We start from the raw sequence: 15568 nt of genomic DNA on the forward strand, positions 1-15568 counted from the left end.
ATTACGTGAAGGTGGTCACTTAACTTTCTTACCGAAATATTTACGACACCAGTTTGCACTACAGTGACAGTCTCATATAAAAATTTCACAGGTCGAGAATTTGCATTACAAACGTGTAGAAACAAAATCCTGTAAATATAACAGTGACCAAAAAATATTCGTCGGCATTGTGATACATTATACATATACACACATTTCATAAATCTTAAAGTACGATTCTTGGTTTCCAACATCCTTTTTCACAAATCAGAGTCCCTAACCACTACTCATTATTCCTTACCTTATTACACATATACATATTCGTCGACACATCTTCAATATTTCATCATAATAAATACATATCATAATAAACATTCCTCAACAGCATAATACACATCGTCATCGTAATAATAACATCTTAACACCTCAGCCAAATCTCAAAAACGTCGTAGCTTTCTGCAATAATTTAAAAACCTAAAAAAAATTCTCTGCTCATTTCAATAGTGTCATCTACCTCAAACGTACTTTAAAAATCATGATCCCATACCAAATACATCATTCAAAGCTCTCATAGTATCACAATGGTTCCGAAAATATATATATATATATATATATATATATATATATATATAAAGCAACATATGAAATGTCATTCACTAGGCAAATGGCGTCTCCAAAGGCAAAAAAAATCTCTCAACTAGAAAGACAATAGACGTAAAAATGTTTCTCATTATTTCATTAGGCATTTTAGTAAATATCATAAATTAAGAGCTCCACTGTGTAATCATATGTTTTCAAGTTTGAACGTGTCGTATTTGCGATGCTTTCTACAAAGGAATGTCAATAGTGTGGATAATGGCCTCTTTTTTTTCTCCACCTGTGCCTCTGAAAGGCACACACTAATGGCTTTTTTTCCAGGCGACTGTTGCGCAGCTGGGTGCCCACGACACATTACGTGAAGGTGGTCACTTAACTTTCTTACCGAAATATTTACGACACCAGTTTGCACTACAGTGACAGTCTCATATAAAAATTTCACAGGTCGAGAATTTGCATTACAAACGTGTAGAAACAAAATCCTGTAAATATAACAGTGACCAAAAAATATTCGTCGGCATTGTGATACATTATACATATACACACATTTCATAAATCTTAAAGTACGATTCTTGGTTTCCAACATCCTTTTTCACAAATCAGAGTCCCTAACCACTACTCATTATTCCTTACCTTATTACACATATACATATTCGTCGACACATCTTCAATATTTCATCATAATAAATACATATCATAATAAACATTCCTCAACAGCATAATACACATCGTCATCGTAATAATAACATCTTAACACCTCAGCCAAATCTCAAAAACGTCGTAGCTTTCTGCAATAATTTAAAAACCTAAAAAAAATTCTCTGCTCATTTCAATAGTGTCATCTACCTCAAACGTACTTTAAAAATCATGATCCCATACCAAATACATCATTCAAAGCTCTCATAGTATCACAATGGTTCCGAAAAAAAAATGAACAGTTCACTAAGTACAGACAAAATACAATTTCATAAGTATGAAGTTATCCAACTGTGTAATTGCGTAGACATTTGTCACTGACGTAGTAACAAAAATGTTTATCTTTCAGTTAAATGATCCGATAGCTGTGTAATTTATGTGTTAGGGAAATATGGTACCGATGTGTAAAGTTGTATAAGCAAATACCATATTAGCTAGGGCTCCTTGTGCTTCCTACACACATGGTACACAAAGTAAGTGTGTACCCCCCTGAGGATTAATGTAATTAGACCTTCAGGTGTTACAGATTACTGCAATGGAATGAAATGTATCATGGAAAACTTTCTTTGTAATTCAAAAATCTTTAAAAATAAATGTTTTAAGTATAAAATCAATCACTCAAATACGTGTACTGTAGCGCTAAACTGTGCGTCTTGTTGTAACATAATCTCTGTGGAAGTGTCGTAGTTATCATCCTCCGAAAGCTAAGTTCTGCAGAAGTCAATGTACTTACCTCATGAAAACAAAAGTGAAATGCTTTGCGTATAGATATCGTAGTTATTATGCTTATTGCCATGATGAAGAAAATACTGTACAGTAACGTATTGTTGTGCTACGAAAAAGGCTGTCTCATTGTTGCTATACCACAAAAGTTACTACTGAAACATGTTTCCCTTTCCAGAAGAATTCAGAAAAACTGTGCAGATATAAAACAGAAACACCGCAAAAGCAACATTGTAAATTGTCACTCATTAGTAGCATCGTGATAAAGTCGTGTAGCTGTCACATAAACTAACCACTGTGTCATCTGGTATCTCACAGAAAGCACTTTAAATCCAGAATGTATTTTCAAGTAAACCAAAATTTTGTATTAAAATCTCATTAGCAGTACCAGTATATGTTCTAAGTATGTAAGCCTTATAGTCCTTACGTAATCGTGCAACTAACAAGCAAGAATGTACACACACAATAACACTGTGACGTCTGTTCACTATAACAATGCATTCGTAATTTCTATTTAAATAAGTTCTCTTGGTTCTTGGCTGGATATTTAACTTCAAACATTGTTGCATGTTAACAGTTTCTAAGTCTGACAAGCATACTAGTAATGCAAAGTGAAAAGTTATATGACAAAGACAAAGTTAAAAAGCAGATTATCTTTCAATAAACGGTATTACATGCGAAATGTGGTGTAAACATTTGCTCTTCCTAGTACGCAGTTTCAACTTCAACGCAATTATCATATGGTATACGTCGGATTCTCTAAGGTCCATTGTAAACTAGAAGGAATTTGTGACTCAAGTGTTTCTTCTTATGTGACAATGAATGAGCTTTAATGAGAACTTTCTGACCAATATATAATTTCTTTGCATTTGCTTTACCGTGTAGTTTTCTCCTTTTGTCTGCTGCAGATTTTATATTTTTAATAGCCAAATCAATTATGTCTTTGTGTCGAAGTTTACGTGTATTCGGTAAAGGTACAAGCTCTCTGATTCTGTTCGGCGGTTCTTCATTCTTCAGTACAAGAATAGGTGGTAAAGCAGTGGAGTCATGAGGCATTTTTCAGCACGTATTGAAATAAGTGTAAATATCTGTCCCAATGCTGATGCTTTCTGTGACAATAAAGTCTGCAAAGCTTATTGATTTCTTTCATAACCTGTTCAGACGGGTTTCAATGTGGTGAGTACAATGAAATAAAAACAGGTGTGATTTTATGGTTCCGAAGCACGCGTGACCAAACACCAGATCTGAACTGCGGTCCGTTATCTGAAATGACTTTAGCAACGTGGCCAACTTCACGTAAGAAATTTTTAGCAAAGGCGTTGGATACAGACCGTCCAGTGGCTTTACGTAACGGAGTGAAAGAAACAAATTTTGAAGTAGGTTCAACAGCGACTAGAACGTACGAAAATCCATTCGATGTTCTGACAAGGGGTCCCAAGAGATCAACAGCAGCAAATTCTCTTAATTTAGAAGGAATGATAGGAAACAACGAAGCACGATGTGAGAAAGTAGATGGTTTCGCCTTCTGACAAAGTTTACAAATAGACAATACTCTTCGAATTCTCTTTTCCGTATTGTTAAAATAACAAGTCGTTCGAAGAATATGATAACATTTGCGTGGACCAAAATGTGCGTAGCCGATATGAATGTACCAAATGAGCTTATTAACAAAATCGTCAGGAATGCAAAGTACCCATAGCTTGTCATCAACAGTGCACCGTTTGAACAGTATGTTGTTTCTAACCAGACAATAATGCCGAATCTGTGTGTGTGTCTTTTCATGCCCTTTACTTTTGATGTCTTTCCAAATCGGATCTTTATCTTGTTCATGAGCAATGTCCTTTAAAGATGTGGTGGTGAAGTTTTCAAAGGCGACTTTCTGAATGTAAAGAATACTGAAAATTTTTCTCGAGGTTGCCTTTTCTCAAGCCCAGCCGGTGCGCGTGACAGTGCGTCCGCAACAATGTTCTCCTTGCCGGGAATGTAGACTATTGTGAAGTGGAATTCTTGCAGAAACAATGCCCAACGTTTTAACGTGTCATGATTTAATTTTGAGGACATAAGAAATTGTAATGCATGAAGATCATGTATACTTTTACGTGCTTACCAGAAAGAAATAAACGGAATTTGTTAAATGCCCAAACTATAGCTAAAGCTTCTAATTCAGTAACTGAATAATTTTTTTCAGATTTTGATAGCACTCGGCTAACAAAAGCAATGGTTTTCTAAACAGTAGTGTCATTTTCTGTGGCTTCTTGAAATAAATGGGCACCAAGACCGACTTTAGAAGAATCCGTGCTAAGGCAGAAATCTTGTGACAGATCTGGATGAGCTAGTATTGACGCGTTAAGTAACGCTTCTTTCAAAGAATTGAATTCCAACTCTGCTTGTTCGTCCCAGTTCCAAATAGTATTTTTTCCAGTGAGAGAACAAAGTTTTGGTGTAACTAGAATTTGCATATTCTGAAAACGATGGTAAAAATTAACGAGACCTAGAAAACTGCGGACTTGTTTTTTTGTGGATGGAACTGGAATAGCTCTGATTGCTTCTAACTTTTCAGGATCCGGCTGAAAGCCTTCAGAAGAAATAATATGTCCCAAAAACTTCACCTTTGTCCTACCGAATTCAGACTTTTCCAAGTTAACTGTAATTCCAGATTCTGCAAAAATATGTAACACGCTGTTGAGGATGCGATTGTGTTGTTCCCATGAGGCTTCTGCTATCAGAATATCGTCCACATATAAGGTGATGTGACGTTTTAAGAACTCAGGTAATATGGAATGTAGCCCGCGAATGAATGCTGCCGAAGAAATGTTCAAACCAAAAGGAAGTTTCCGAAACTGATGACAAACGCCGAAACAAAGGAAAGCTGTGTATTTTCTACATTCTGGATGAAGTTCGATCTGATAAAAGCTGGATCTGAGATCAATAGAAGACAACACTTTTACACCATTAAAATTTTGAAGAAGTTCTTCCATCGTTTGCGGCCTGTCTGTTTCAGGAATGATGATAGTATTGATTTGTCTCGAATCCAAGACAAGCCTGATCGATCCATTTTTCCTCTCAACAACATGTAATGGATTGTTGTATGAGCTTACTGCAGGCTCAATAATGCCTTCGTCAAGCATAGATTGTATTTATGTTCTAGCACGGTCGACTGATGACCATAGATGTTAAGTCCCATAGTGCTCAGAGCCATTTTTTTCTAACACGGTCCCTATAATGTGCCGGAATTACGTATGGTCTAACACAAAATTTAGTATGCTCACGAACACGAAATTGGTATTGAAATCCCTTGATTGTTCCTGTTTTATGAGTAAAAACTGTGGAATGTGCTTGTAAAAGCTCAAAAAGTTCTTGCCTATCAGTGTCATTACAATTCTCAATTGTTTGAATTTTATTCTGAATTAACTCATTAGTATCAAATGCACCGTCGATATCATCCCTGTCAGTACTTGCAGAGTGATTGTTAGTGTCAAGTTCCGTCGAAAATTCCGAACTGTTGTCTAATAGGAGGTAAAGCCGATTAATTTCTTCGTCATGGTTTGAGAGCCAATCTTGAAATTTCAAAGCTATTGACTTACCTTCTTTCTCTAAACTTATTTCAGCATCGTGAAAGTTTAAGATTGCTTTGTATTCATTCATAAAGTCTACTCCCAATATAATTTCCGTCGACAATAACGGAACAATAAGAAAGTTCATAGAGAAGCTGTGGCTTTGACAAAATAATTCTAAGTTGGTTTGTTGGCGTACATCTACACTTTTTCCAACGATGGCACCTTGTAATTCAATCTTACGTAACGGAAGTGTGGGGCAATCGACCGATTTGTTGCATTTGCTAAAGGCTGTTTCACTAATTACTGAAATGGGACTGCCAGAGTCAAGTACTGCCGTAAATTTTACGTCATTTACTGTAATGTGAATCACAGGATATGCAATGTTGTTATGTTTTACGTCGTGTTCCTGGAGTAAGATGTCCCTAATGTCTTCCATTTTTACGTAATTACTACCTACGGCAGCTGCGTCGTCAGTTTCAGAAGTACGTTTTGTGGCTGCCAGCGGTATGAGTCATTGCCTATTGCCTCTTTGTTGGCGCGCGTCGTTATTGGGATTTGGAGACCTAACTTCCACATATTCACCTTGTCGAGAGGGCCCTGCTCTGTTTGAATCCCGCCAGTTCTGATGCAATTCAGGTCTGTCGTTACGATCATATCGTCTGTCGTCATGTCGGTAGATTTCATAGTTTCTTTCTTGTCGGTCACGTGGTGGAGAATTTCTCCCTGAATCGTAACTGCGCGATGGACAGTTGCGTCTATTCTGTCTCCCTTGATAATAATTATTTTGGTTCCCATATTGTCTGTTTCTCTGATTCTCTCTGTGATAGTCACTACCACGGAGAGGTAATCATTCCCTGTACTTATTACTACTCTGCCAACGGTTGTCATACGGGTGGTGTCTGTTTTGGTCACGATTTGTGTTGTGAGAATAGCCTTGGCGTGTCCAGTTATGATTTCTTTCATCGCGGAATTGCGACGGATGTGACCTGTAATTGTTGTGTTCCCGTTTTCGCGTTCCGCGATTGTCAGTGTCAATTTCTAATTCTTGTAAGAGTCCCTGAAAAGCTTCAATGTCGTATTTGTAACTTCCTGCCAAAATAATATATCGTAAATGTTCAGGTAGTTTGATTAAGCAAATGCGGATGAGTTCTGAGGGGCTGTATGGGTTTGACAGGAACTGATTCTTGTGCAACATGTCTTCAAAATATTTCACAAGACTGGAAAATTCAGATTGTTCGAAATGTTTCATCATTATGACGCTATGTTTTACTCAGTCTTGTGTAGCTTGAGACCAATATGCTGAGAGGAAGGCATGGTAAAATTCTCCTTCACTGTGGCAATCGTGAATGACCGATCGCATTCTTACAGCTGGTTCATTCTCTAAATAGCCACACATAAATTCTAATCTGAGCTCTAAAGACCAGTTGGGAGGAAACAGTGATAGATTTGATGAAGCCACGCTTGTGGATGAATGTCGTTGCCGGAATTCTTAAATGTTTTGAATTTACGTGTAGTAATAAACAGCTTATAGTGAAAATCATCATGTCGGCGAGTCGCATATCGCTCATTGTTACTTCGTTTCGGCGGTTCCGTCTCAAAATTCGGTGTACCTTGCCAATTTCTTGCATAATTTCCGAAGTACCCCGTGTTATTATTTTGTGGCTGTTCCATATTTCTATGTCACTATTCCCGTATTGGAGCGCGAGTGTCCTCTGAAATACGTAATTCTTGTATTACCTGTGTCAGCTGACCTTGTACTTCCCGGATTTTTCTTTGGTGTTGCGTATAATTTGATTCTGGTTTTGTTTGAATTTCCTAATTTATTCGTACTCTTCTGTGTCATTAAAGACTACCGGTCTTGCGTCATTCAGATTATCATCTACCTTCGTAGATAAATTATTTAGCTGATCCGAAAGTTCGACTACTTTCTCTGATAATGAACTAATTTCCTCCATGTGTCTTTCTGAACCAATTTTCAGAGTATCTACTGTGTCCTTTAAGTTTTCCTGAGTTTTTGCAGTTTGCGTAACCGAATCGGTAGATGCAGCTGAGTCAGTTTTAGCTTCCAAGGTCTCATGATTTTCATGAACAATAGTTTGCAGTTCTTTTATGGCTGCTTCGTGATTCTGTAATGCATTTTCATGCCGCGAAAAACTAGGTTGAAAATGCTCACAAATTTGTGTTTTTACGTCATTACAGACTTTTTGACATATCGATTCAATGTTATGTAACTCAGTAGTTAAATCTTCACGTGTGGTGTCTAACTTTTGAAGCTTTTGCTGTGTTTGTCTCTGATTTTGTTCCATTGTGTCTAACTTTTGAAGCTTTTGCTGTGTTTGTCTCTGATTTTGTTCCATTGTGTCTAACTGTTGCTGTGTTTGTCTCTGATTTTGTTCCATTGTATCTAACTGTTGCTGTGTTTGTCTCTGATTTTGTTTCATTTGTTGCATTAATTGCAATAATAATGTATTAGTGTCTGGAATCTGTTCCTCTATTCTTTTCGGCAATGCATTTGCACCGGCAACATTCACATTTTGACAAGCAGAAAATGTGTCTTGACTTATTTGAGAAAACGGTGAGGACGCAAAACCTGAATCTACAGTATTGGCAAGATTGTGTCCTGTCATTTCGGATTCCTGAAACGAGCTGTTGCCGACCGATCGATCGATAATGCTTCCCTGTTCACTAATTGTTTCACTGCCTACTCCATTATTTGCAGCCCGCTCCATCTCCCTATGCACAATTACCAAATTACTACTTTGAAAATTAGTTAATTCATTACTCGGCGGCGCTAACACACTGCTTTCGTCTTCACTGTCATTTCTCAGTTTACTTTGGAGCCTAGTATTACGTTTTACACACGCCATTATTGTCACAATATTTCACACGACAACACAGAAAGGCACAATTTGAAGATCAAAATAAGAAAACACATTAACATAGCACTGAAAATAATATCTAGTTAATTGCAAGCGCATCAGCGAAATACTTGGTGAAAATCTACATGCATGCCACAACTGTTTTACTGTACAACAATGAAAGACTGCAACTACAAAGGAGATTCTCTCTACAATTACGCGCTAGCAATAAACAAAAGCTACACTAATTACACAAGCTACAAGAAAAAATCAGAAGATTCCAGTGAGGTATCCTCGGCTAAGGGTCGACATATAAAACGTCCCCTTAGAAAAATTATAAATGACTGTGCTTAAACTGACACACGATATTTTTAGCGCAACGCAATCTGACTTTCAATAATCCCTACAAATAATGGCCCTGACTAACATTAATCTATACGTTTCACAAATCACTTACCTCACAAAAATCTTCGTTACTCAAGCTACTGCAATACGGCGAGCGCCACTACTGCCAGCTAAATAAAAGATTCAAACTGCTGAAGGCACTAACTACTGATAGGCATAGTTAGCAAATGAAAGATTTTGATAGACAACAAACAATGTATTTACCTTAATAGTGTTTAAAAGTCATAATATATATAGCAGTTCATGACATCCAGTCTTACAAATTTCAAAAATCCGCCATTTCTCTCCCCACATCCACCACTGCTGGCGGCTCACCTCCAACTGCGCAACGCTACGCGCTGTTCACAGCCAACTGTCCAACACTACAATGGCCGACAACAATGCAAACCAGCCACAGACTGCACGCACCACAGCCAGTGATTTTCAGACAGAGCGCTACGTGGCGTTACCAATAAAAAAACCTATACAGCCTACTTACAACCTCTCATACAGAAGTATCGTTGTGCAGTTTCCCAACACGGCAATGACACTTGTAACCTCCCCACAAAAAAATTCGAATGACAATACTTAATAGAAATGGGAGCCAGAGCTAAGTGTAACCTCCCCACGGAAAATTTCAAAAGACTATATTTATTATTAGTAAATGGGAGCCAGAGCTAAGGTAAGCTTTCCCAAAATATATTAATGACAAAGACTATTAAACAAAAATTAGCAATCTGACTCAAGTATAAGTTCTCCACACAAAAAGTAAGATAATCCCATGACAATGAAACTACAGTGATAATCAAAACTCAATTTAACCGAAATGTCGGTCATTGGCCCTGTGCAAAAATCAGAATTAATTTCTTACCTTAGTAAAACTGCATGTCAAAATTCTGCTCTTATTCTGCGCCACAGCTTGCAGCAGATGCATCGCAATAACTAAATTTTTTTTGAAAATAATTGAAAATTTTTTTGTTTAAAGGAAATGAAAGGAAATCGAATGATTCTTTGTTAAAAATTGCTTTTAAATCAAAATTATTATTGGGGGCGATTCTTACAGAAATTACACTTAATTAACATTATTAGCTGATCGCAAAGCTGCTTAATAATATACCTTGTCCTGAATCTCGACCATTGCGGTGCCGACGCCCGCCGACTGCTCTGCGCTACCACTACTCACAGACTCCTCTCCGCTACATAACTCGGCTACTGCTCCCAACAGACTACTGTACTGCACTGCGCCTCGAGCGCAACTGCTCTGGTCAGAGATTCTACAATGCCTCATCATCGCTGCCAACGAGTACATACGCCTTTCACACTCTTCTCAGCTGAACTAGTGTTTGCAATGTCAAACTGGTAAGTGGGCTCATACTGCCATGTTCCCCACAGTTTTGACTCCTTTTTGAAATCACTACAATAACTTCACATGATCTGTCAACCATTAAGTTTCATTGCGTCTCCTCCCCCCATTCAGTGTGCTTCAGTCCTTTTCTCAGGTAAAAGTTACAAAGATGTGAACAGATTTGGTTGTTGTAAAATGAAATAGGAGACTGCATCAAACAAGTCGAAAGGCTGAGGAGTAAAAATTTATTAATTAAACAGGCATCGTACGGATCTATGTTGAGTAAATGGTTTGCGGAGATGGCTACTGGAGTTATAAATATACAGGATCTATTTCTATTCATGACCGAGAACAGTCTATTGAATAACATTACATAAAAATTTACTTCATTTGCAAACTAATCATTTAGAGTCTTTTTAGTTAGTTAGTACCCCAAAGTACATGTGGCGTAAGCAAGCCATAAATTTTTGCTTTCCCTTGGGCAGTAGGTCAGGTATTGAATTGTGGGCACATGGACGGACTGTTACACACAGAGGAAAAACACCTAAAATGGTTCAAATGGCTCTGAGCACTATGGGACTTAACATCTGTGGTCATCAGTCCCCTATAACTTAGAACTACTTAAACCTAACTAACCTAAGGTCATCACACACATCCATGCCCGAAGCAGGATTCGAACCTGCGACCGTAGCAGTCACGCGGTTCCGGACTGAAGTGCCTAGAACCGCACGGCCACCGCGTCCGGCAGTAAGCGTTAGTGGCGACACTGGGAACAATATACTGACACACGACTTCGTATATCTGCGACATATTGACCAATGCTTTACACTTCTAGCAGTATAAATTTCGGCCATCTACTGAGTGAGGTGGCTCGCAGAAGCTGGAGCACTTTCTTATGTTTCTGTAAACAAGAGAGCAGCGTCTCTTTGTTTTGACCACAGAATACACAACTATAGAAATGTTGCTCTGAGGCAAGGAAATTTGTATAAAGTATAACGCCGCTCGGGATTAGCCGATCGGTCTGTGGGCGCTGCAGTCACGGACTATACGGCTGGTCCCGGCGGAGGTTCGAGTCCTCCCTCGGGCATGTGTTTGTCCTTAGGATAATTTAGGTTAAATAGTGTGTAAGCTTAGGGACTAATGACCTTAGGAGTTAAGTCTCATAAGATTTCACATGCATTTGAACATTTTTATAAAGTGTATCAGAGGTTAGATGCTCGTTCCGTTTCCACATACAGATGCATCTATAGCAGCTGCTCTTCAGCGACGTCTTGGAACTGATCAAAGAAATCGCCGGATTCCATGCTTTGTTCATAGTGGAACCGTCAACTGCATTAATTAAATCATTCGCAGAACAAATTTTCACTGCATCCTCAATAAACAGAGTCTGCATATCATTCACGGCTACCGACTACATTTTCGTAACACGTACCGCTCTAGTATCGCTTCCTATGCTCATTTAACAATATCGATCACATTTTCATCTTCCCTCCAAAGCTCTAAATTCTTTCAAGAACAACTCCAGGCTGGCTAATCTTGATATTACTTACCTTCCTGCCATTCGTGACCCAACCAAGGAACAGAGCATAAAAGTAAATATCGTTCACACTCCAAGGCAGCCCAGTTAATTGTTTCAGGATGCATTAATCAAATTCCAGTTTTGACTGCATCTTTCACTGACAATGCTTTGAATGAAAAGGGAAAAAATGTATGGGTCATCTACTCTACCAATGTGTGATGAATGATGCGGTACAGAACATTTTCACCTGCATGAACACCTTTACTGGCTTTTATTTGGACCACAGATTACTGCCTAATTTGCTTTACAGGATAGACAAATCTCATATATACTTGCATATTCCTAGATGAAGAATAAACACCCTGCAGCTGTTCCTGAATCAAACAGTAGATAACACCTGAATTCAATAGTTGCTAATTTTGGGATGTAATGAACAATAATAAGACCATAGTTAATACTAATGCATTCAGTCAATAAGACACTTCTCGTTCAGTTTATTTTCTTTATACTCACTCGCTTTACTGTCGACGATAGGTCGGCTATAGATATTTTTGAAATTCGCTTCACATGGAATTGGTAGTGATGTCATAATCCTTGTTATAGGTAGTACGGGATGTGATAGGAGTCATACGACAGGAACGATCATTTGAAGCAAAAAAGTCTATTAAACATGGGCTCTAAAATGCATACAGTAAGAGTTACGAGCATTTCCTCGTTTTCAGTACTGTCAAACAAATCTCTTAATCTCAACCTCTTCGATTTCCTTATTTCGGTTGGAGGTAGTATAGAACAACGCAAGAAATAACTGTCTAGTAAACATGTTCTCTAAAACCGTTACATTAAGAGCTGTGGGCACTCGTTCAGAAGAAGAGATGAGTTTCATATTAACGAAGACGAACAAGTACTCCTAGATCTTAAGATATGTGTTGTACAGCCCGTGTTTAATAGACTTTTCGCTTCTAATGATCGTTCCCCTCATATTCCTGGATATTGACGTATCCACCTAGGGCATCCTGTATACTGTAGAGAACATAATGGCGCTTATTATCATGATAAAAGAAAGCCACAGTTGAAGACATGACGTCTGAGGGCACTGAGAACGCTTTTAATATAACGAAGGAAGGTAGACATACTCTGAAACTGTGGGCTGGTAAAGAAATCGGACTCGAAGTAATTAGGTACTGGATTTGAAAGTGGCCTGTAACAAAATTCCAAAAATGGAATCCGAATAGAACTAAAAAGTGACTCGAGCTGGCTTCGTCTTCCTTCGTTACTGAAATCGAAGTGTTAATGTTCCCGTTCAGCTCTCGTTTTGGGTAGCTCATTTACAAGTTATGGATATGTATCTTGGTTGAAATCTCTTTCGTGGGTACAAATTTATAAGAAATGTAGCCACACTGTTTCTTCCGTTGAATAAGATTTTTACTTCAAAATCACTTGATGCGGTTGCCCAAATCAGGATACACAACACAAGTTAATCATTTATTAGTTGCTTTCATGGAGTCACAGAATCCAGTTGTGATCACGCCTTGTGCACTGCTCTGCCTGCTTTCTTGGCAGCTGTTCTGGCTTTGGCAGCTGTCCTGGCTTTGGCTATTGTCCTGGCATTAGCAGCTGTCCTGGCTTTAGCAGCTGTCCTGGCTTTGGCGTGAAATGCAGTCCTTGAGTTTGCGATGTGCCTCGAGTTGCCTTTGCCCACGCGGGATTCTGAAAATGAGATCAAAAACTTTAAACTTCTTTTACAATATTTATACTCTTTAGAGGGCAGCACTTTGGGGATACTAAGGTAGGTACAAGATATATTCGTCTAAATGTTGCAACAATGCGATCTGTGATTGTTACTGTCTTAGTGAGAAACTGCCTCGGTTTATAGCCTATAATGTCTGTGACATGTTGGACTGTGGCTCAATTTTAGACGTAACAAACATAACAAGTAGTCTTTTAGAGTTCTAGTAGGTGCAAACGCAGCATGTAGAGTCACGGTTTTGAGGCTGTAGTACCTTATGTCCCAGAAAGACCACCTTCAACAGTGTACCAAACTCTCAATCCATGAACCGAAATAGGAGGTGCAGTGGTCAAGGAACTGCATTCATATTCTACATGTGATGCATTCAGACTGTGTTATGGGATCCAGATTAGGTCTTTTTTGGTTTCACTCAAACTTTACAAAGAAATGTTGTGATGATTCCTTGAAAAGAGTATGGGCAGCTCTTTACTCCTTCCTTGACAGTCTGAAAAAGTGCTCAGTCTCTGATTCATGGTAGGCTTTCCTAGTCTTTTCCAATATTTTCGACATCGGAAAACATTGCTGGCAGTGACCCAGTGTGATACAGGAACACAAGTTTTAATCATTAGCCTCAGTTCATAGCTTAAAAACCCCGTTGGTTCTCATCACTCTTTGTAGTGGCTAATATCCATGGTTAATAGATGAACCAATACACGAAGGACTTACTCACCACAGCAATCTGTTAAGTATAGGGGAAGCCGTGCTGCAGGATATTGTGCAATGGCAACATGACAAAAAATTCCTAGCTCAAAAAATATTGAGAACTAACATTAATTAGTTAAACTCAAGGGAAGCGTAATTTAAGACTGAAGATTTTTTAAAATGAACATTTAAAATAAAACATTATTACAAGTTTTCGAAATTAAACAAAAGACATTCTCGTGACGTTATTGCACTCTGCGGTTTTTATTTCTGTTCGTGATCCTTGAGATGTGACTGCCGTCATTTACGTGTAAATCCATTTCTTCATAATCATAATAATTTGGTTTACTATATTTGTGGATGTCTGGAGAATCTAATATTTCCTCATACGTTCCCTCACAGATATTATTGTGACAGTTTTGGTGTTTCACTTTTGGTGTTCGCGACAAACACTAGAAAGTATTCTTGTGCTCTGCGGTTGTTTAGGATTCACTGCCACCTCCGTAACCGAAATCGCTTTAGTACGGAAGCGCTAGACATGGAGGTAGTCGGATCGAATCCCGTTACAGGAGAAATTTTTAGAAACTACTGTTTCTTCTGTAAGGGGACATGACATGGCAGTATACACTTAGGTATAACAAGATAGACGTCAGTGTCTCTAGCTAGACATCTTACTAATAAAGCAAGATCTCAGCGTTTTATTCAGAGTTTGAGAAGCACAAATTTCAGATAGACGTTCATTTCAGTTGGCACTGCTCTGCAGCGTAGTCGAATTCATTTGCCATTGAGTAGACAGAAGTTGTTGAGTGTTGCACTAAGAGTGAGTAAACGTGATCTGCACCGAGATCATATGTGGGGTCTGAGAATAAGCAGTATACAAATGGTATCACGAATGTTCTGCGCAAAGCAGTTGTAATGCGGTATTACAGTCCCGTAGACAGGGCATACTTTGAGCGCCGTGGTTGCTTCGACCACTCATACACCAAAAGTATTACAATCTGCTGGCTGTCAGTTGGGTGTTCAGTATATAGTGTTTGTTGGTGAAGTTCCATCACTATACGCTAGACGGCACCATGTAAGGCTGATTTTCTTGCGCAATAGTTGGCGAACCTATTTGACCTACAATTGTATAGGAGAAAGGGTGTTAAAATCTGTCTGTGCAGAATCCACCGATATCACTTAGCTGTAAAGCTATCTGTGTTTTCAACTATATCATGTATATTACTGGATTAATTCTGAAAGTAGAGCACTGCTTTCCTTTTTGTTCATTTGTAAATATCTACCAGCATATTACGACTTCTGTGGTCATGTGCATCATTTCCCTGTTTATGGGTTACTTTGACCACTGGTCATTGTTGCCACTGTATTACATATATACAATTTACTAAACAGTATTACCGCCAATTACAGTATGGGACTAAGGAATACAAACATTATCCATTAGTATTAAGACGAAGGCTTATTTGTAATTGTTAATGTGCT

General features: G+C 38.4%; 1 protein-coding gene across 4 annotated transcripts in view; it reads right to left on the minus strand.

Annotated features, from left to right (window-relative positions):
• LOC126263733 (uncharacterized) overlaps positions 1–15568 on the minus strand; it is a 191105-nt gene that overhangs the window by 173793 nt on the left and 1744 nt on the right. Inside the window, exon 2 of one of the 4 annotated variants that reach the window (XM_049960904.1) lies at positions 13059–13365. The exons of the other annotated variants lie outside the window; for them this stretch is intronic. Coding sequence (XP_049816861.1) covers positions 13181–13365 — 185 coding nt within the window. The 3' untranslated portion in view covers positions 13059–13180. Of the gene's footprint in view, positions 1–13058; positions 13366–15568 lie in introns of those variants that run through there. 4 annotated transcript variants of the gene reach the window in all.

The sequence above is a fragment of the Schistocerca nitens genome, chromosome 1 (assembly GCF_023898315.1).
Source record: "Schistocerca nitens isolate TAMUIC-IGC-003100 chromosome 1, iqSchNite1.1, whole genome shotgun sequence".
NCBI classification, from domain to species: Eukaryota; Metazoa; Arthropoda; class Insecta; order Orthoptera; family Acrididae; genus Schistocerca; species Schistocerca nitens.